The 23,617-nt window shown below is 38.7% G+C and overlaps 1 protein-coding gene across 1 annotated transcript; it reads left to right on the top strand.

Moving 5' to 3' along the window:
- Positions 1-250: 250 nt before the first annotated feature.
- Positions 251-23,266, top strand: C2H8orf88 (chromosome 2 C8orf88 homolog). The gene is made up of 6 exons (XM_051160552.1): positions 251-355; positions 5,966-6,064; positions 6,881-6,954; positions 7,788-7,863; positions 19,803-19,909; positions 22,134-23,266. Exons 2-6 carry the CDS (start codon positions 5,986-5,988, stop codon positions 22,155-22,157), a joined length of 360 nt encoding a protein of 119 aa, XP_051016509.1. The 5' UTR covers positions 251-355; positions 5,966-5,985; the 3' UTR covers positions 22,158-23,266.
- The last annotated feature ends 351 nt before the right edge of the window (positions 23,267-23,617 follow it).

A 23,617-nucleotide genomic window follows, 5' to 3' on the forward strand; every position in this document is an offset into this window, starting at 1 on the left:
CTGGACTCCCCGGCCCGCTCGTCCATCTGCCCCGCCGGCCTCCAGCGCCTAGGAGAGGTAGCCTAGGTAGCCGTCCGTCCGCGCACCCCACCCCCAACCCCACCGAGCGCGCGCCACGCCCACCGCCCCGCCGACCCTGCCCCGGACCCACGCGCCGCCGGTTTAACGGTCCTGACCCCGGGGCCCCGCCCCCGGCCCGCGCCCAGCCCCGCCCCCCAGCCTGCGGCCGCGGTGACCCAGGCAGCCAGCCGACGCGCGGCGGGAGCCGTTCCCCGACGGCAGCCGGGCCCTCGGCCGCCGTGTCTGGGCTGAGCGCCGCGACGCCGCGCCGGAAACCCTCCCGGGTCTTGAGGCGGTAGGTGAGGGGGAGGCCGCCCGCACAGCCTGGGCGCCGGGTGGGCAGCGGGCAGCGCCGGGGAGCGGGCAGGGAGAGCAAAGGCACGGAGACCCCTGCCGCCTCCGGCTCGCCCGCTTGCCCGCCGCCGGTGCCAGCGAGGGAGAAGGACCAGACCCACACCACACTCACCTGTTGCCTGGACAGCTCCTCTCAGCGAGTAGTTAAATTGTGTCTTTTGGTGAATGATGCTGAACAAAACAAAACACACAAAAAACCCTCTTTGAGTCCCTCTCCCCAGGTTTTTTAAAGAGAAGTGTGGAGGATAAAATGTGATGCTACATGTGGCTGTTGAGTAGTTTTTTAAAAAAAGCAAAATGGATTTATGGAATATATTATATATGTATTATATATAAAAATATATGTATATATTTATATAATACATATATAATTATGTCTATATATTTACTACCTAATAATGGATTCTATTTCCTGTTCGACTATGTTTTGTTACTTTTTGACTATTATTTTTTATCACGACAGGTTTTTTTTCCCTTAACAAGCAGTGTTTGGTTTTAAGTGTAGACTTTTGAAGTAGGAAATTGAATTTAAATCTTAATGAGTTTTCATATGGAAAATATACAGGAGGAAAATATAAGTGATTCTGTTTTTTAATTGTACTAGAACTTTGTGTATTTATTTTGGTGGTGCTGGGACTAGATAGAACTCAAGACCTCACACATCCCTCCTACAGAAGCACTTTAACCCTGAGCTACAACCTTAGCCCCAAGAAGCCTAGAATTTATAAGGAAGATTTTAATTTTCATACTCAGTTTATCCTCTGGGTTGGCCTCTGATTCAACCCTGAAGCCGAGGATGAGTTTGAATTCCTGATCCCGAGTGCTGCTGTGATTGTACGTGTGACCCATCACACCAGGTTTTATGCGGTGCTGGGGATGAACCGAGGACTTCATACCTGTCACCTGGGCTACACACCCAGCCTGATATTTCTTAAACTCTGGGTTAACAGGAAGAGCTCATGTCATAGTTAAATATTCGAAGACAGATGTAAATTGAGGCAATGCCAGTGAACGTCATGACATTCACCTTCATAATATTCAAAACACAGACATAACATTCACCAAGGCTTATCATAAATATACCTTCTACTAGTTAATTTTTTATTAGTATGTAACATTCGTGTATGTAAAGTTAGCAACTTTAGAGACTGATGCGTTTTGTAGTCAAACCCTCACTTCTTGGCTAACTCTGTAGATTTGGGTCTCTGTATCTCACGTGTCTCCTCTGTAAGGCGAGACTAGTAACTTCCAACAGTTAATGTGTAACTCAGTGTTTAGTGATGTAGCATTTGTAAGGTATTTATGATGTAGTACCATGTAAAAATGGTGTTTTAATTGAAAACATCTATACTCAATACCAATTGCATCCAAACTTATCAGTTTATGTGTTTATTCTACTATATTTTAGAAAATTCTGGCTAATTTGTACTTTCGGAATTACTGAGAACAACTTCTGTGAAGCAGGAAAGGTGCCTGGGGTACAGTTAGTATTGGCACATGTGTAGTCGTAGCTACAAGACTCTTGACTGATTGTTCCTAATGGTAGTCTACTGATTTCACTCATAAGCAACTTGTCCTTCAAGATGATATGTTTTCACAACTTGATAGAAACTGTACTTAGCAACCAGTTTGAAGAATTTTAAGATCTTATGCCAAATTAATGAAAAAAAAAAAAAAAAAAAAAAACTAGGTCACAAGCTGTATTTACATTTTAAAAGACAACTTTCTCCTGAGCCTTCCTCTTGCTACCCTTTGTTACTAGTTTCTTTTGCAACTACTGCCTTTTTTTTTTTTTTTTTTTAGTGGATGAGCTAAATGCCTACTGGTAGCACTGGCTGCATCAAGAACACTTTTAAGCTCTTGGATGAAACAGGCATTAAACTCTGAAGATTTGATTGATACATTGACTTAGTAGTTCACTAAGCCTCTATTATTTTGAACTAAATGGAGATGTGAATTGTGGTTTGCAGTCTTCTCTTGATCAACCGATTTGATATGGTGATTATCTTGTTAAATACTTAACCCTTTAATTGATAAGTGATGGTAGTGTGGACTATGCATTGTGAGTGGCTACTCATTCCCTGTAATGTGCAAGCAGAGTTTTATTTTAAAAGAAAAGATATTAAAAAGCGTGTGTATACGCATATTATCTAAATTACTGACTGATGTGAATTTATATATGGGGTGACCTAGGTGTTCTCTTTCCTACTGCCGACTGGAAGGTAGGTGGCACTAAAAAGGCTTTCATTTTCTGTTTATTGTTTTGCAAAATCTGTAGCTCCCCAACTCTTGAAATCCCCCCAGTTTGAATACAATCCCCCAGTTTGCCTTGGTCAGCAGCTGGAAGAGACTTCACAGTCTACAGCTCAGTTTCAGCTGAGCAATGGAAAACAAGGAAATGTGTGCCAAGGTCTTTCTATTCTTTTGTAGTCTGATTCACAGGGTGGAAAGTTACTGTGTGGTGTTTGAGTCCTCATCAGAACTGTTAGGATAAACATTAAGCAAAGAAACGTGTATTATAGTTAACAATTCACATTAGAGGGCTTTTGACCTTTATTTTAAATATCCTATATAGAGGTTTTTTCCTGCTTCCTGTTATATTAGGGTTGTATTATGAACAAATAGTATTGATTTGTTTAGATTTATAGCAGTTCTCAACCAGTGGGTCATGGCCTCTTTGGCAAACCTCTATCTCCAAAGTATTTACATGACAATTCATAACAGTAGCAGAATTACAGCTATGAAATAGCAACACAAATAATTTTGTGGCTGGTGGGGTCACCACAACATGTATTAACAGAATTGTGTTAAGGGGTTGGTTGCAGCATTGGGAAGCTTGCAAACCACTGGGTTAGGAGCTGCTGTTAAGCTCCAGTTCACAGGAATATAAAAAAGCAGGACAGCTACTGGCAGGTGGGCTGGGACTTTTATCCTCACATTTCAAGAACAATTAACTCTGAGATTAGTTAGCATGACTAATTTGAGGGATTACATTGTTATTGTAATATTGGAATCATATATCTTCAAAGACTTTTAGATAAGAGAAAGGTAGTTAGCAATCCTAACATATACTTGAGGAAATGGAAACGGGCTTACACTTTGCTTAAGATGGTAATTCTTTTTAGATGGCCAGTATCCAGCTAAGCACTGGCTTGCTCTTCTTTTGCTTTGATGCACACCAGAATTTAGGGAGCTGTGTGCCATAAAGATGTAGGGATAATGGGACGGACTTAAACTACTTGGTTTATTTAATGAAACTAATTATGTTGTAGATAATAGAGTGAAAAGACAATTGAAATGTAGTTGCTGTGGCCTCAGCCAATTAATAGTGTATATTCAAATAAGCATGTATTATATTTACATGCTATTTATTAGAAAAGGAATAGACGAGATACAGTGGGAACCAATGGAGAAGGAAGTTAAGGAAAGTGGAACTTTTTAACTTTTGACTGCACATCAGAATATAGACAACGTTTAGAAGCGCCTTGCTTTAAGCTCTGCATTAAGGCTCAGATCTTCTGTAAGGAAATACCAGGTCCTTGGCTTTGGTCCTGAACGATGATTAACCATTTGGGAGAAGAGTCGCAGAGAGAGTGAAGAGTCCAGAGACAGCTGGATTTCTGTCTGTGGTGGAACAGAGTGAGTATCCATGCTCAAGGCGAGGTGCTCACATTAGATGCGTTCCTGAAAGGGAGAACTGGGGTTTAGTAGCTGGTGGGGGGCTGGGCGTGGAGGAGGAGTTGAAGGGGAAGGGAGGGCTGACTGTGTGTGTATGAAATTCTCAAAGAATACATTGAAATGATAGCTATTAGGTAGCTACAATGTGTGCAATAATAACTGGGTTGGAAGAGGTTACAGAACTGTTTGGGAAAATATGAAAAGGCTTCTTCTTACCAAGAAATTGTCAAGTGTGGAGTGGACAGAAGGTTGAGGCAACAGCTACACTCTAGGGCAGTGATTCTCAACCTTCCGAATGCTGTGACCCTTTAATACAGTTCCTCATGTTGTGGAACCATAAAATTGTTTTTATTGCTTTTTTATAACTGTAATTTTACTACTGTTATGAATTCTAAATATCTGGTATGCAGGATATCTAATATGTGACCCTTGTGAAAGGGTCATTCGACCAACACAGGGGTCTTTAGCCACAGGGTGAGAGTGACTGCCCTAGAGGGTTGTCCCAGAATGAGTAAAGCCCAGCTATCACTTACTAGTCTGTTTAACTTGGCTAATTACATTATTTCTCTGCACCTTAACTATAAAACGAGAATGACAGATTAACTTTTACTGAATTGTGTAACAAGTATTTCTAAGTGATTTATGTAAGTTATACATTTAATGCTTATATCAGGCCAAGGAAGTAAATATAGTTATCTACTGTCATATAGCTAGGCGTTGGTGTCAATGATATGAATCCAGGCATGCTTGCACAAAAATGATTAGTTTTGAGACACAGGACAGGTAGCGCAGGAAGGCTTTGAATTTAACTAGGTGGCCCAGTGTGACCTCTAGTTTGCAATCTTCCTGGCCTAGCTTTCTGAGTGGTGGGTTACAGCGCATACCACCATGCCTCAGTTCTGTGCATGGCACTTTGGCTACAGAATTGTTTATAATAATAACACGTACAGAAGTGGTTTATTACATTTGTCATGGATATAACCTGCTTTGATTATTATTAGTGCAGAAGATTTTGAACTGGTGGGCAGTAGTTTTTGTTTTGTTTTTGTAGTCCTGGGGAATTTAACATAGATCGTTGCACATGGTAGGCAAGAATTCTACCCTTGAGATATATTCCAAGATATTTTTAAAGCTTTTATTTTTCAGACTGGATCCTGATAAGTTGCTTATACTGGCCTTTCAAGTCTCCTGTCTCATCATCCAAGCAGTAGTGATTACAGGCCTTCAAGCCTGTACCATTAGTCATGCATTCATGTCCTTAAAATTTAAGTGTATATAAAGTGATGCCATTTCAAAAGATGGCAATATTTATCTAGTTGCTCAAGGAAGGGTTTGTTTTATCTATTTTGTATTTTATAGGGCATATTTGGTGAATAAGTGTCTCTTCATTAAGATAAACTTCGCTTTTTACTTTTGTTTAATATGGAAGAAAAACAAAGTTATAGCATACTACAATGTCTTAAATGTCACAACATGTGCACATTCTTGGTATCACAAGTTCACATGTGGGTAGCATTTATATCTACTTAAAAAGTGGTCAGAGAGCAGTTACAGAATTGATGAAAACATGTGAATATCTTGTGGCAGAAAAATGGGTTTGAATCAGAGTGACTTAAACCATCAAATTGAAGGTGTTTTTGGGGGGGGGGTTGGTGATGACTTTAAGGAATCCAGGAAGAAGATTGTTTCACTCTGGAGATATTTAATTGATGTCTCAATGATAATGTAGACATGGAAATAGCAGTGGATAATGAGAAAAGAAGATAATAAGACAAGAAGGGCAAAGGTTCACTTTATATATTTCCACATGTATGTAGGTAGCTGTAAGCATGAACGTTGTCTAAAAGATAAAAATATGTTTTCCCTATTAAAGTATGGAACCTCAAGGTCTTTATGACAATGGAAACCAAAAAATTGATTGGCAAACCGCTTCAACCTGCAAGACCTGTTCGTCATCTCTCTTCTCCTCCCGGTGAGTAGTGAAGTACTGAATTGTTTTAAGTATTAACCTATTAGTGGCTAATTAGTATTTGAAAGGCTTAATCATTTGTGAGGTAATTTGAAGAGTTTACAAATGCTGTGTAAAGATACAGAGGTTATTAGTTAGAGTCTACTGGTCCTACGTCTTACAGACTAGCCAGGGAAGGGAGCTTAAGCCCTCACCTGAAAGTAACTGTGGTTCTTTTTTATTGTCTCAGTGTATAGCTAACTTGTCTCTGGTCAGAGAGACACCTTCCCATAGAAATTATTTGTACCTTGTGATTATTGTCAGTGCATAATATTTGTCTTGTGAAACACATGAAACAAGAACAAATTTAACAGTAACCAATGCCTGGAGGCATTACACTGTCCGTGGAATGCCAGCAGGAACTAAAGGTGTGTTTGAGCTGTCATGGAGCTCATTCCAGAAGCCTAAACAGTGATAATGGTTTGGAAGTAAGCCAGGCCTAATGACTCAGGCCTGTAATCCAACTGCGTGAAAGGTTAAGGCAGTAAGATTGCACGGCCAAGGCTTGCTTGGGCCACAGACAACATTCATATCTGATTGGGCAACTTAGTAATAACCTGCCATTACTTATGAGCTTGGTTTTTAGGCTGCAAATCCTTCTTGTGCTTGATTACCTGCCTTGTAAAAAGCTGCATGCCAGACGGTTGCATAAGTACTTGTTGAATAATGAGCCATCATAAAAATTTGTCCCAATGCCAAAGATATCACAAACATGCATGCTTTTCAGATTATCAAGTATTGAACGTGTGAATATTTAAAGTAGTTTCCTTCTTCTAACAGGACCAGTGTTCCCTTTCAACTTTCAGAATGAATATCCATGCAACACTCAGTGCTTACAAAGTGGAGTTGGAAGAGTAAGTCTTAGAAATTGTAACAGATTGGGCCGGGAGCATCACAGTGGCATAGCACATGCTTATCCAGGGTTTTTAGTTTTGAGTGTGCACATGTGTCTGGTGTGTGAGTGTATATGCATGTAATTTGTATATTCACTTTATAGACTGTAAAATGACATTGCTAGCTGGCTGTATGCAAAATCTTATGTTAACTGCATTATATATATATTTTAAATGTTGATATATTTCACATATATATTAAAGATTGCACGCCACCCATACACTCCACACATAATACTTTAAAATGTAAATATTTCCTATATTTGGTTGTTTGTTTGTTTGGGGTTTTTCAAGACAAGGTTTCTCTGTGTATCCTTGACTGTCCTGGACAAGCTTTGTAGACCAGGCTGGCCTTGAACTCACAGAGATTTGCCTGCCTCTGCCTGCTGGGATTAAAGGTGTTAGCCAGTGCAGGGGGCAGGGAGTTTTCAGGTCAGTTCTAGTTTGATGCTTTTGTGTCCTACAGCCAAAGGCATGGTTTCAGAACTGGGGTCTTCCCATCTAGTTGTGCTGGGTAGCCAAGGACAATGGCAATAGCCATATTCCCTGGGGAAACTCGAGGGCTTTCAGTGCAGCAGCTCATAGGGAGGTGTGGGTGTGCTGTAAGTGTGCAGCAGGGTACCACCTTTCTGATGTTCACTTTAAAAAGTAAGCTTATAGTCAGCGTTTATTAGTCAGCTTCAAATATTCCATGGTTAATGTCATAGGCCTTAGAAAAATACCCCTGGGTGGTAAAAAAATTTTACATAAACATCTTAAACCCAAGTTTAAAAGTACATTTCCTTACTCAACAGTGTAAGACGAATGGAATGCAAGCCTTTTCTCAAGGTCTTAGTGAGCAACAGCAGCACCAGTCTCCAGTTAAAAAAGGTACTCTTTTGTCAAACTCTCAACTCTAATCACACAGAGTCCTCAGCATTCACATGCCTACATATCTATACATGGGAATTTGGTTACGTTTTAGGTTAATTTCTTGTTATTAATAATTATGTTGATTTTCTTCTCTAAAGGAGACACCAGAATAATAATGGTTGCAATGAGATGGAAAGTTATTTATACATTTTATCAAAAATTTCATTAGGCTTTTTAATTGATTTAATATATACTAAATACATACATATATATTAGAGAACACACACACCTATATTTGTGTATATATATATGTATACACACACACACACAAACACACACACACACATGTTCTCTTTCTCCTCCTTTCTCTCCTCCCTTTACTTTGAGTTCTAGCTCTTGTCAGATTGCAGATTCCTGACTCTCAAGTGTTTCCCCTGCTGGACCATGTTCTCTCACTGGCTTTTTACAGTGCTTAGGATTTTAATTAGATGATTGTCTGATTTAAGCATTCTTTTTTTTTTTTCTTAAAAAATTTTGAGATTTTATTTTTATTTTATATACATAGATAATTGGGTTTTTGTTTTTAATTAATTTATTCATATTACATCTAAATTGTTATCCCATCTTTTGTATCCTCCCATTCCTCCCTCCCTCCCATTTTCCCCTTACTCCCCTCCCCTATGACTGTGACTGAGGGGGGCTTCCTCCCCCTGTAAATGCTCATAGGGTATCAAGTCTCTTCTTGGTAACCTGCTATCCTTCCTCTGAGTGCCACCAGGCTTCCCCATCAAGGAGACATGGTCAAATATGGGGCACCAGAGTTCGTGTTAAAGTCAGACCCCACTCTCCACTCAACTGTGGAGAATGCCTTGTCCATTGGCTAGATCTGCGTTGGGGTTCAATGTTTACTGCACATATTGTCCTTGGTTGGTGCCGTAGTTTGAGCAGGACCCCTGGGCCCAGATTCCTCTGTCATTGACCATTCTTTTTTTGTTGTTTTGTTATATTTAGGATTAGATATAAAACAAAAGTATCAGCTTGTTTTCTTTAGAGTTTTATACTTTTAGAACTTTTGGGCTTGTGACCCATTTTTAGTTAATTTATGGATATAGTCTGAGATTGGAGTCCAGCTCCATACTTTTTCCTGTAGCTATTCTGTAGTAAAAACACCTTGCCCACACTGAAAGGCCTTAGAACCTTTATTGGGGACGAGGTGATGTGGACGATGGTGGTAATGGCCTCTCAGTTGTAATCCTTTATCTATATTCACCCTATGCTGGTATCGTACTCTTTGCATATGGTAGCTCTGTAGTAAGCTTTGCTATTTACAAGTGTAAACCTAGTACTGTTTTTTTTCCAAGATAGTTTAAGGCTATTTGGGTTTCACTGAAATTCCATGCGCTTTTTGGGTTCAGATTTTCTATTTATATAATAGAGGCCATTAAAAACTTGTTAGTGATGGCATTGTCTCTTTAGGTCATTTGCAAGGACTATTAAAACCTTGACATACCATGTGTTTGTAGCCGGGCAGTGGTGGTGCACACCTTTGATCTCAGCACTGGGGAGGCAGAGGCAAGTGAATCTCCGAGTTCAAGGCCAACCTGGTCTACAGAGAGAGTTCCAGCACAGCCAGGGCTACACAGAGAACCTTGTCTGGAAAAACTAAAAAGAAAAACAAGCAAACAAACACCATGCATGTTTACCAGCTGCTATCTCTTGTCCTGGGAATGTTTGTCAGGCAGAGTAAGCGGTTAGTGAAATTACAGACTTCAGAGAAAGCTGACTCTTGCAATTGTTCACCAGCTTACTTTCCCTCTAATGGATGGAAAACTTTGAGGTTCCCGACTTGGCTCTTTTCCATGATGCCCCTCAATTCTTCCCTTGAATGTCACATTGTTTTCTTGTCATTCACCACTTCTCTTTGCTCAGTACATTCTTTAGAAGATTTAGGAGGAACGGTGTTTAGTAGGTGACTGCTTTTGAGTTTGTTTGAAAATGGCTTTATTCCACTTGCAGACTTGATTGATAGTCTGCTAGATAGAAAATTTCAGTTAACAATGAGCTCTACAACATGCACACTTTTAATAAGATAGACACAAAGTTGGAGCTATTTTAACATTCACAGGTAACAACTAGACAGACAAATCTGTAGAAACAAAGCACACAAGGTGAGCTCTCTCAGGATGGAGACCTAGGGCCTTCCAAGTGGAATATTTTGTGCATTTCTCTGTTTTTCACCACTCCATTTTCCTCCCTGTTCCTTTTAGAAAGCTCCTGTTTTATTCTGATATTAATAACACTGGCTCTCTAGTTTTTGTCTTTGTATTTTTCTTAGTCATTATTTAGCCTTCTGAACATCCCTGTCCTTTGCCTGGTTAATAGCTTTCCTCACCCTCCCTCCTGTCCCGCCCCACCCCCAGCACTGCAGCACAGTCCAGTCTGAAGTTACTAATCCTTAGTTCTCAGCCATGGGCCATTCCCATCACGGAAAACTTCCTAGTCATTGCTTTTACACAGCACTGCTAATAGCAGCAGCTAAATAGTCTTGTCCTCCCTATCTAACAATTCCAATGTAAAATCCTTTTGTCTCAACTTTATCTATTCCTTAGGAGCTTTACTGAGAGATAGAATTTAGATATTATAGAAACCACCATTGTCAGTGTGTGACTTGTCCTCTTGCTAAATTGTGGAATTATGTAAGCATCGCTACACATCCATCACAAAGCACACTCACTTGTTAGACCTGTGTAAGCATCGCTACACATCCATCACAAAGCACACTTGTTATACATTTGCCTCACTCCCTACTCCCACACTCAACTTCAGGTAGCTAATACTAATTGATATCTTTTCTCTAGTGTGTATTTTTTTTTCTTGAAAAGTGGTTCATAGGAATTCCACTGTATGGCTATACATTTTATTTATCCTTTGGCATTATAACTTTTGATTATTGTTGATATTAATATATAAGAAGTTATTGTATGATTTTTTTATTTCTCTGTGGTAGAAATTGGATTGATATACCATAGACTAGGTAAATGCATAATTTCATCATACTGTTTTGAGTGCCCTTGTAGCTAGATTTACCTGTGAAGTCTAGTTGCTTGACAGCTCTTGGCATTCATTATCATTATTATTTTAATTGCATTAACTCTAATAGAACCTAATTTTCAAATGGACATATCAAAGAGACATAAACCGTATGTCCAAATATTTATATAGGCATTTCATCCATGTTGAATGTTGGTAGAAAGCTGCTCGTCCTAGCTCTTATATTTATATCTGTAGTGTCTCTGCTAAGAACTCCACTATTCTTCCAGACATTGATTATTTGATGGATTTTTTGCTAATTAATCTGCTTGGATATTAGTAAATTTTGTTTTCATTCTTTAAAGAACCAGATTTGTCTTTATTTATGTTCTTCTTTGGTGGTTGTAAACTTCTTTCTCTTACTTTTTGGTTTCGTTTGCTATCTCCCCAGCCCTAGCATTTACTGTAGCTTATTAGGTCATTACTTGTATATATTTATTTTCTTATTGGTATGGTTCATGTGTGATTTGCCTACAACAAGCCTCTTGTTGAGGCTCAATTTCCCATTACAATGGTAAGAGTGGAGTCTTTAAAATGGATTAATGTCAGTCTCTCTAACATGTTTATGCCTATTTGTGAAGATGCCTCCTTGCATGTCAGATGAAGTCAAAGGTTTCTTCCTTCCCAGATGCCATGGTGTTTGGATTTTCCAGTCACCAGAACTCTAAGCTTAATTTCTTTCTATATTACCTAAATAAGGTATACTGTTATAAGAACACAGAAACAGAGCAAAACATTTCTTTATATACATATGTTGTAGTAGTTGAGAATTTTAAACAATGTGCTTTGATCATAGTCACCTTTCTCTTCCTCCTTCCAGATTCATTCCCTGCCCATCTCCCCAATCTAATTCTGCATTCTTTTACTTTAAAAAACCCACTAAGAGAGATTTCTGCTACCCACATATTGTTGCATGTGTGGTAGCCCACTGGACTCTGGTCAACTTAGCAGCAGCTCTGCTCTTTGAGAAGACTGACTCTCCCTCTCCTAGCACCTAACAGTTGCCAAGAGCTCCTCAGCCAGGGAAGGGACTTTATGCTAACTCCCCTCTCCATGCTGGAATTTGGTACCGTGTGAGTTTGCATAGGTCTCCTGCATGCTGTTGTAACCACTGTTCTTATAGTCATCAACAACCTCCAGCCTTTACCCTCTTTCCACTGCCTCTTCTTCAATGATCTCCGAGTCTTTGGAAGAGGGTGTAGAATATGTCTCTTCCATATAGAGCTGTCTTCTGCACTCTCTGATTTTCTGCACCATGGCCAGTTGGGAGTCTCTGTGTTCATCTTCATTTATTGTAAATAGAAGCTTCTCTGATAAGGGTTGAGAAATGAATTAAGTCATTAGCAGTCAATTTAATACTATGCTCACTTAGCAGAACAGAAGTGGTAACGGCAGGGATGGTCATGTGGTATTGGACAAGCAATTGGTGTATTCTCCTGGAAGACTATCTTTCCAGCTCTCAGCATTTCTTCATTACCAGCAGTTCTTTGTCTAGTGTAAAAGCCTTTCCTTGCCGGCCGTGGTGGTGCACACCTTTAATCCCAGCACTCAGGAGGCAGAGGCAGGTGGATCACTGTGAGTTTGAGGCCAGCCTGGTCTACAAAGTGAGTCCAGGACAGCCAAGGCCACACAGAGAAACTTTGTCTCGAAAAACAAAACAAAACAAAACAAAACAAAACAAAAAAAACCAAAACAAAACATAAAAGCCTTCCCTCTATCGATGTAAGCATGTCTATTGGTATTGTCTGTCAAAATAATTCCTTTAAGTAGTGACTTCTCCCTTATGGCTCATGACTTGTCTAACTATAGGTCCTTGGCCTGATAATGGTGCCAGGTATGGGTTTCAAGTTGTGGAGCAGGCCTTACATCCAACCTTAAAGTAATGAATAATGCCCCTTATGTTCATGGCACTATTGCCACAGTGGGCATGTCTTGTCAGCCTAGTCAGTAGCGTAGATTTCAGGATTTGGGATAAGAGGGGTTCGATTGATGATTATTTTTATCCTCTGGTAGTGTTCATAGTACCTTCCAGCACGAGGAAAGCTAGCCAGTAGGGTGAAGCTTCTAGGTTAGATTTAGCTGGACTTCTCCATGTTCTTTGATCCAGTATGTCATGTCTTCAGCAATAGTGTTGGCCAAAACCTTTGAAACAATACAAAATTGTTCCCACCAAAGCTATGTGAGAAAGATTTATGCATTTTAAGTTTATGTGTGTGAAATTTTTGCATTCTCGTGTGTGCATGTGCGTCTGTCTGTGTGTGTGTGTGTGCGCGCGTGTGTGCGCGCGTGTGCACCACATGTGTGCCTGATGTTTGTGGAGGCAAGATGTCAAATTCCCTGGAACTGGAGTCACAGACAATTGTGAGCCACTAAATGGGTTCTGGGAATTGAACCCAGGTCCTCTGCAAGAGTAGCATGGCTTTTAACCTTTGAGCCATCTCTCAAATTATTCACTTTAGTTTTAATTCTCTTATTATTGCATCTTAAAATATATTATTTGCTTAAATATTTGAGATGTGAGGGTATTATAGATTTATAATTTAGTTACTAAAAAATATAGTCTAAGCTGAGTATGGTGGCATACCACGGACCAGCTCAGTTGGGGATAGGTCCCTGGGAATGAGTTCTTGGAGTGTCAGTGTACATGAGATAAGGTGTTGACAAACAGAAACAAAACTCAAGATCAAGTCTGCTCCTCAGAGTGTATTTTTCAGGCAAGCTGTCTAACATTATACACATTTTTTGAAAGCAGGGGGATTTTTAGGTTACATTTTCCCACAAAGCAGTTTCACTAAGTCAGTGAGCAATCAAGCATACAGGTACAGATCTAGAATGCAAAGTTATTGTGTTGTCATAATTTGAATTACAGCTTTAAATGAAACAATGCAGGGTACAGAACATACAACCAAGATGTCATCACTTCTAAGTTACTGGTTTGGTATCAATACGCCTGTGCTCCCTCTGTCCAGGGTCAACGTTCTCTCTCCAACGAAACTTATGCCCAGCACCTGTGTGCCAAAACAGTTTTTTCCTTTTCTTTAGCTCCCTCTTCTAATATCTGAGTGCCACTACCTAGATAGAGCCTTTTGAAATACTCCATTTGTAGGCCGTAATATAACTTATTAACTAGTGATTACTTTCTATTCATGTTTCTTTTAATAAGTGGAAGTGAAGCAGAATTACTCCAGACCTGGACAGTCCCTGGCTGCAGTCCCGAGTCAGGGTTGTCTCCTAGCGACCATGGTTATGCCTGAGAAGTCCTGATCTGGGAGTGAAGTAAAGTTAGAATAGAAATTGATTTGCAGTAAAAGAAGAGGAGAAAAAAGCAGAGAAGAGCTGCAACCAGTCAATCCCACTTCCAGGAGACTCTCCCCCGTTAAGGAGGTCGTAGTCTCAGACCTCTGTATTAATTGTCACACAGGTTCCACTGGCGGGGGGGTTGTGACAGTGGCACCCACTTGTAACCCCAGCATTTGGTGAGGCAGAGGCAGGTGGATCTCTGTGAGTTCGAGGTCAGCCTAGTCTACAGAGAGTTCCAGGACGGCCAAGGCTACACAGAGAAACTATGTCTCAACAAAACAAAACAAAACAAACAAAACAAAACAAAATCCCCAAAATATAGTCTGTATGATTTTAAACATTTTAAGTTATTAAGACTTGTTTCTGGTCTGGCTTATAGTTGCTATCGGTATACTGTACAGGTATACTCAAAAGGAACTTGTGTTTTGTAGGTGTCATCTCTATAATTTTAGATGAAATATTTATTAATGCTATCCAGATCACTGATGCTTTTTGTGCTTAATTTTCTTAGTTCCTGAAGTAGGATTTTTATAATACTGGGTATTGTTGTCTATTTACCCAATTTATTTCTGTTAAAGTTGCTTTGTGTCTTTTAAAATTCTATTATGCAGCACATATTAATAATTACCTCTTTGTCTGAGATGGTAGATACTTCAGCTTTCCTACTCCTAATCTTGTTATGATATATATGTATATTTTCCCCATATGAATGGATTTGTGTTCAGTCTGTCCTTTGCAGGCAGGATCGTGTTCTTTACCCAGTGTCAACTTGTATCCATCTATGCAATGGTTTTCAAGGAGTCAGAAAATTATGGCCTATGCTTGTTTTAGAAACAAAATTGGTTGAAACAGAGCCACACTCATCATTTATGTAGTATCTGTGGTGCTTTTGAGCTATGATGCAGAATTGAATAGTTGTAACAGATTGTATGACTCAATGATTCTTAACTGTTTGCTAGGTGAATACTAAGAGAAGTTTACTGTTTTTAGACTTTTCACATTTAGAATGACTGCTGATATAGTTGGACTTAGACCTATTATTTTATGATTTGTTTCAGTTGTTAATAAATGATCTTTGTTTTATTTTTCTTACCTACTTTTAGATGGTCTTGGGTTTTTATTTCATTTTCACTTATTGAATGAATTTGTGGCTACTTTTTCTTTTAAAGGTATAATCTAGGAATTATAATATCCAACCTTTTTACTTGTTTTTAACATTGTACTGTTTCAAGCATATGGTGATGATGCATTCCTGGACTTATATGCAGGTCCTTTTATACATCTATACCTTAGGAACACACCATATCTGTACCTTAGGAACATACCAGTACTTAAGCAGTGACACATATTTTAGTCCACTTGGCCGGCTGTTATCATTTCATTTGACCTTTCATTTAAAAATTTTAAAAATCCATTCGTGTTATATCTTAACAGTTATCCCATCCCTTGTATCCTCCCATTCCTCCCTCCCTCCCACTTTCCCCCTACTCCCCTCCCCTATGTCTGTGACTGAGGGGGACCTCCTTCCCCTGTATATGCTCATAGGGTATCATAGGGATAGTCTGCTATCCTTCCTCTGAGTGCCAACAAGCCTCCCCATCAAGGGGACATGGTCAAATATGGGGCACCAGAGTTTGTGTGAAAGTCAGTCCCCCACTCCCACTCAATTTTGGAGAATGTTCTGTCCTTTGGATAGGTCTGGGTCGGGGTTTGATGTTTACTGCATGTATTGTCCTTGGATGGTGCCATAATTTGAGCAGGACCCCTGGGTCCAGATCTGCCCATCATAGTGTTCTTCTTGTAGGTTTCTAGGACCCTCTGGATCCTTCTATTTTCCCCATTCTCCCATGCTTCTCTCACCTAAAGTCTTAATAGGATGTCCTCCCCTCTGTCCCACTTTCCTGATAAGTGAAAACTTCCATGGGACATGGTCCTGGGCTAGTGTCCAGATATAAGTGAGTATATACCATTTGACTTTTTCTGCTTCTGGGTTAACTCACTCATTATGATAATTTCTAGCTCAACCCATTTGTCCACAAATTTCGGGAATTCCTTGTTTTTAATAGCTGAGTAGTATTCCATAGTGTAAATGTACCATAGTTTCTTTATCCAATCTTCTTCTGAGGGACACTTAGGCTGTTTCCATGTTCTGGCTATTATGAATAAGGCTGCTATGAAAATGGTAGAGCATATGTCCTTGTGTGATGGACAAGCTTCTTCTTGGTATATTCCAAGGAGTGGAATAGCTGGGTCTTGAGGAAGCCCTATTCCCATTTTTCTTAGAAAGCGCCAGATAGCTTTCCAAAGTGGTTGTACTAGTTTGCATTCCCACCAGCAATGAAGGAGTGTTCCTTTTTCTCCACATCCTTGCCAACATGTGATGTCACTTGAGTTTTTGATTTTAGCCATTCTGATGGGTGTAAGATGGAATCTCAGTGTCGTTTTGATTTGCATTTCTCTGATGACTAACGAGGATGAGCATTTCTTTAAGTGTTTCTCAGCCAGCTGATATTTCTCTGTTGAGAAGTCTCTGTTTAGTTCTGAGCCCCATTTCTCAATTGGGTTGTTTGGTTTGGTGATGTTTAATTTCTTGAGTTCTTTATATATTTTGGATATTAGACCTTTGTCAGATGAAGGGTTGGTGAAGATCTTTTCCCAGTCTGTCGCTTTGTTCTGCTGACAGTGTCTCCTGCTTTACAGAAGCTTCTCAGCCTCATGAGGTCCCATTTATTAATTGTTGACATTAAGGCCTGGGCTGTTGGTGTTCTGTTCAGAAAGTTGTCTTCTGTGCCTATGTGTTCCAGGCTCTTCCCCACTTTTTCCTCTAACTGAATTAATGTCTCTGGTTTTAAGTTGAGGTCTTTAATCCACTTGGACTTGAGTTTTGTGCATGGTGACAAATATGGGTCTAATTGCATTTTTCTACATGTAGACATCCAGTTAGACCAGCACCATTTGTTGAAGATGCTATCGTTTTTCTATTGAATAGATTTGGCTTCTTTGTCAAAAATCAAGTGACTATGTGTGTGTGTATTCATCTCTCGGTCTTCAATTCGATTCCATTGATCCACCAGCCTATTGCTGTTCCAGTACCATGCTGTTTTAATTACTGTTGCTCTGTAGTATAGCTTGAGATTGGGTATGGAGATTCCTCCGGAGGATCTTTTATTGTATAGGATTGTTTTTGCTATTCTGGGCTTTTTATTTCTCCATATGAATTTGAGAATTGATCTTTCAAGATCTTCAAAATATTTTGTAGGTATTTTGATAGGGATTGTGTTGAATCTGTAAATTGCTTTTGGTAAGATGGCCGTTTTTACTATGTTAATTCTCCAGATCCATGAAAAAGGTAGATCCCTTCATCTTCTGATGTCATCTTCAATCTCTTTCTTCAGAGGTTTAAAGTTTTTTCAAATAAGTCCTTCACTTGCTTGGTTAGAGTTACTCCTAGATATTTTATATTGCTTGTGGCTATCATGAAGGGAGTAGTTTTCCTAATTTCTTCCTCTGCCTGTTTGTCATTCGTATATAGGAAAGCTACTGACTCTTTTGAGTTAATTTTGTATCCTGCCAATTTTCTGAAGTATTTATCAGCTGTAGGAATTCTCTGGTGGAATTTTGGGGGTCACTTATATACACTATCATTTCATCTGGAAATAGGGATAATTTGACTTCTTCCTTTCCCATTTGGATCCCCTTGATCTCCTTTTGATCTGCGCCCTATTTCTCAATTGGGTTATTTGGTTTGATGGTGTTTAACTTCTTGAGTTCTTTATTTATTTTGGATATTAGACCTTTGTCAGATGAAGGGTTGGTGAAGATCTTTCCCCATTCTGTAGAATGTTGCTTTGTTCTGCTGATTGTGTCTCCTGCCTTACAGAAGTTTCTCAGTCTCATGAGGTCCCATTTATTAATTGTTGACGTTAAGGCCTGGGCTATTGGTGTTCTGTTCAGGAAGTTGTCTCTGGTGCTAATGTGTTCCAGGCTCTTCCCCACTTTTTCTTCTAACTAATTTAGTGTCTCTGATTTTATGTTGGGGTCTTTAATCCACTTGGACTTGAGTTTTGTGCATGGTGACAAATATGGGTCTAATTGCATTTTTCTACATGTAGACCTCCAGTTAGACCAGCACCATTTGTTGAAGATGGTATCCTTTTTCCATTGAATAGATTTGGCTTCTTTGTCAAAAATCAAGTGACTATATGTGTGTGGATTTATCTCTGGGTCTTTGATTCGATTCCATTGATCCACCAGCCTATTGCTGTTCCAGCTGTTTTAATTACTATTGCTCTATAGTACAGCTTGAGATCGGGTATGGAGATTCTTCCTGAGGATCTTTTATTGTATAAGATTGTTTTAGCTATTCTAGGTTTTTGTCTTTTCATATAAAGTTGAGAATTGAACTTTCAACGTCCTTAAAACATGTGTAGGTCTTATGATAGGGATTGCATTGAATCTGTAAATTGCTTTTGGTAAGGTGGCCAATTTTTACTATGTTAATTCTCCTGATCCATGAACAAGGGAGATTCCTCCATCTTCTCAAGTCATCTTCAGTCTCTTTCTTCAGGGACCTAAAGTTTTTTCAAACAAATTCTTCACTTGATCTTACATTTTGAAGGGGAAAATTTCCATCTAGGATCATTTCCCTTCAAATTGAATGACCTCCTTTTAACATTTCTTGCTGGTCAATCTGCTGGTGAATTCTGTTAGCTTTCCTTTACTAGAGAGTGTCAGTGGGATTGCTGTAGGATTTTCTCTCCACACTAATAAGGAGTTTGTCAGTTCTTTTGGTTCATTTAGAATATTGTGGCAATTTTCTTCAGCATCTGCATATGGTCAGTACTGGTGATAGTTTCTGCATGATTTATGATGAGAAATCAGCAGATACTTGAATAGTTGGGTGACTTGAAAATAGGGACCCTGTCTTGGATCTCCTTACCATCACCCAGCACAGTGGTTCTCAACCTTCCTAACACTGCGACCCTTTAATACAGTTCCTCATGTTGTGGTCACCCCAACCATAAATTTATTTTGTTGCTACTTCATAACTGTAATTTTGCTAGTGTTATGAATTGTAATGTAAATATCAGATATGCAACCCCACAAAAGGTCATTTAACCACGAAAAGTGTCTTGCCCAGAGGTTGAGAACCTTTGATCTAGCCAATTATAAATGTTTTCTAATTAGTTTGATTGTTTTAAAACTAAAATATTGAAACAGATTATATTGGCTCATTGTGATTACATTTTGGCATGATTTGAATACTACAATAGGTCTTAATATCTATTGCTCCTGCTCTTTATAAAATCTGGGTCACCTTGCTCTACCTATGCCTGTATTACCAGTACTACTAATTTTTCCAAATGGTTCCTTTTTCTTCCTTTTTTCCCCTGGCTTCTTTTGCACGTGAAAGAAAGATCTGATGACCTTTCTCTCCCTATCTTCTCAATAGATACTGAATGCCATTTAATAAAAAGGGGACCATTTAGAGACACCCAAAATCTGAGTCAAATATTTATCTACAACAGTATAGTTTTATGATTATGTTTAAAACTTAATATCTACAGAGAGAATTAAATACAGCAGAGATTTCTTGTTGAAGCTTTCAAGTGTTTCCATCTGCAGAAAAAAACCAGACTTTCTGCCTGATCATCCCATTGTACTTCAAAAACCAGTGAGTTGTTTTATGATCTTTTTATTGCAAAATTGTATTCCAGATATTTGTCTTTAACATTTTCACTGTATTATAAGGGAAGGGTAGTACAAAAAGTACAAAGTTTAAAATACTCAAGGATAGCACAGAATAATTTTGATATTATGTGTGTAAAACTCTTCTGCTAAAAGATTAAGAAAATATCATCCTGCATTCTGAAAATTCTATCTTAGTTTTCAGTTAAATTCTAAAATCTACCTGGAATCTATTTTATAACAAACAAAGTGGGGATTGTTTCAATTTTTTATGGATGGATACCTTGTCATCCTAGCAATATTTAAAGAAAGGGTAGTGCCCTGGCACTCTGGAGCTATGTGTGCCTGTTTATAGCTTTTGTTCTGTTCAGTTAGTCTTTTTCTACAGATTATTCCTGCTATTTATTTGCTTTGCTACACAGCCCTGTTATCCATGCCAAACTACCAAATATATTAAGGTGCACTCAGTCATATATAATCAGCCTGCTGGAGGCTTATAGGAAAGGACACGAGTATTCTTGTCAAACTTGAGTTTAAACTTTTAAAAAAGAGATTTATTTATTTATGATATGAGTGCACTATTTGCATGTATGCCTGCATGACAGAAGAGGGCATCAGATCGCATTATAGATGGTTGAGAGCCACCATGTGGTTGCTGTGAATTGAACTCAGGACCTCTGGAAGAGCAGCTGGTGCTCTTAACTGGTGAGCTATCTCTTCAGCCCCAACACTTGAGTTTAAATTGTTGCTCTACTCTGTACATTTCCAGTTTAAGCTTAGACTGTAACAATTTTACAATTGAAGATAAGGATGATGACTTTTGTATGGCTAGGGTTAAATCAAATAACATAAAAATACAAGTAATGTGCCTATCAGTCATTCTGAACTCAGTAACTTATTTCTATGTTTTTTTGGTCTCTACTCATCTTTGACTTTTCCCCTTGTTTTCAAAACAATTATTTTCTAGGTGAAAGCAATAATAAGATAAGACGCAGCACATGAGTGTGCTAAGAAAAGCTCCACTACAGGCTACAGGATACTAGCTCCCTTTCCCCTCTTTGGGATTTTAAGCCTTGAAAATCCAGACCACCTCTGCAGTCATGGGGGCAGGGATGGTGGTTCAGTGGGCAGGAGCAGTTGCCTCGCAGGCCTGAGGAATTCAGTTTGAACCCTCAAAACCCATATCAAAAGCTAGTTGCATATGGAAATGGGAGGGTCACTGAGGCTTGCTGACTGTCAACCTAGTTCCAAGTTTAGTGATGCAGCTTATCTGAAGAGAAAGGTGGAAGCCACAGAGCAGAGCATGTGGTGTCCCCATGTAGTCTTCATGCATGTCTGTCTGTGCTTCAGCTGGCGCAGACATACAGATTCCCATTAGCAAAATTATCTCCTTGGTTATAAGTAAAAAGTAACCCTGTATTATTTCTATCAGTATTCCACAATTGAAACTTTATAGGTGCCTCCAGCCAGTTAAACATTTTTATTTTGTCTGGCATGTGTGTGTGTGTGTGTGTGTGTGTGTGTGTGTGTGTGTGTGTGTATGCATGATACTGCATATGTATAGAGGTCAGAAAATAGCTTTGCTTTGATCTTGGGGATCAAACCCAGGTTGCCAGGATTAGTGGCAGGCACCTTTACCACTGAGCCATCTCACTAGCTCAGTAGCCATGAGCAAATAAATCAGGAAGTAAATATTTTACAATACTTTTAAGAAAGGAATATTTGGTGAAGAAAAAGGTATTGTATACTTGAAATATCTTACCTGTTTGAAGATCTAAGGAAACATATAATTTCTTGGGTCTTTAAGAATAAATATAAATTTCAGTTATACATAAAACACAACCACTTTTTATTTTCAGGCTTAAACAATCCAGTAACACTTTATTTTCTTAATAAAAGCTTGACAAACTCATTTTGAATAAACGCACACTAGAATTGCTTACTTTTGCTTTATGCATTAACAACACTTAAAAAAACTAGGCATCACAGAAAAAGAACAACAGAACTTGGAATGCAATTTACTATATTTAAAAATGGATTACATAGGCTTACTGAAACACAAATGCATTTGATAGTTCCAGTCACTTTAATAGATTGTATAGGAACATGCATTTAGGTAGTAAATCCATAGTATTTGGTTAAATAAGCTACTTTGTGAAAACTGTACTCAGTTAGTGTAACTGATAAATTATCTTTCTTTTATATTACAGGAAAACAACCAAAGTTTTAAGTAGCATTTTAAGAACAGATGAATTTGAAGATAAAGAATTATTCATTTTATATTTTGGACACCTGCAAATGAAGTGGACCTAGTAACAATAACTAATGGACTGTGACGATTCAATTTATTTTTACTTTTGATGGTTGGCTATTTGGCCTCTCATAAAAGGAGAAAGAGATATTTTAAACTATAAAGAATTTTTATAATCAGTTTCAGCTTTGCAGGCAGTTCCTGCAAAACTTGGGAAGTAACACGCGACAGTGGGGATGTTGTTGGTGAAGTGGGAAGACTGTATTATATTTGCATGCTACTTGCAATTCTTGTTTTTCACCACTTGTAATAATGGAATGGAAATGTAAGCTGTAAAGATTCTCAAATATAAAGTATTTGCTACGATGTATATATGGTATGTAATTTTTGTTGCCCTTAAAGTCAAAGTCACTCATTCGTTTTCCCACCAATTTCACACCAGGCCCTGAACAGGTCATTGTGATGTCTGCAGAGGCCCAAAATGATTCTGGGTGTTCAGAGCACAGTTGTCAATGGCAGGGGTGAGGGAGAGTTTCTAATGGATGTTTCAGACACATAATTGAGTCCCTGGGTTCATAGTAACAATATGTCTTAGGTTCATAACTTCCAACAGAGATGAACAGTTGGGAGAGGGAGTTAATGAAGCAGAAGTTGAAAAGTAGCTGATACAAGTTACTCATTGGTAAATAAAATTGAAATTGTTTCCAAGAGAGGAAAAATTCAAGCATTTGTAAATAATAACAAAAATATATATGGATAAAGAATTTGGAGGCTTAAGCTTTTAATTTCTAGGAATTTAATGCATTAAATGTCAATGTAATAGGTCAGAAATACTGCCGACAGAAAGGTAAGTATAAACTCACTGCTTCTCTCTCTTGTGCCTTGGGATCACTAGCAAGTCATTCAAGGGCCCAAATGATCAGAAATGTCATCTCTCTCCGCCTGTGAAGTCCTCTGGTTTGCTGCTTTGCCGATTCTTGTAGTCCAGATTCTAACGTTTAGTCCACAGAAGATTTCCCAGCTTGGTCTTTTCCTAGCTTCTTGTTCATTACTTTGATTTCCAGAGAAATAATTGTTTTTAATACACAAAACCCTCTTCATTAAGTATAAATGTACTGCTTATTTGAAAATGAAATATTTATACTATCATGCTTTGGTGTGTGTATGTGTGTGTGTTTGTGTGTGTGTGTGTTGCCACCTACAATTTTTCTTTTTTTTTTTTTTTGTCACAGAAACCAGTATGTGTATTCATACATATTCACACATATACCCACTTAAAACATACATATAAATAGCTAATAGCTGATTTCAGAATTATCATAGTTAAATTCATTATTTGCTTTTTTTCTTAAGTCCTTTTGATTTTAGTTTAATGTATTTACAAAACTCATTCAAATTTGTAACCAGAGGGCCATTCTTCAAACTCTGTTGCTGGACAGAGCC

Source organism: Acomys russatus, chromosome 2 (assembly GCF_903995435.1).
Source record: "Acomys russatus chromosome 2, mAcoRus1.1, whole genome shotgun sequence".
Taxonomy (NCBI): Eukaryota; Metazoa; Chordata; class Mammalia; order Rodentia; family Muridae; genus Acomys; species Acomys russatus.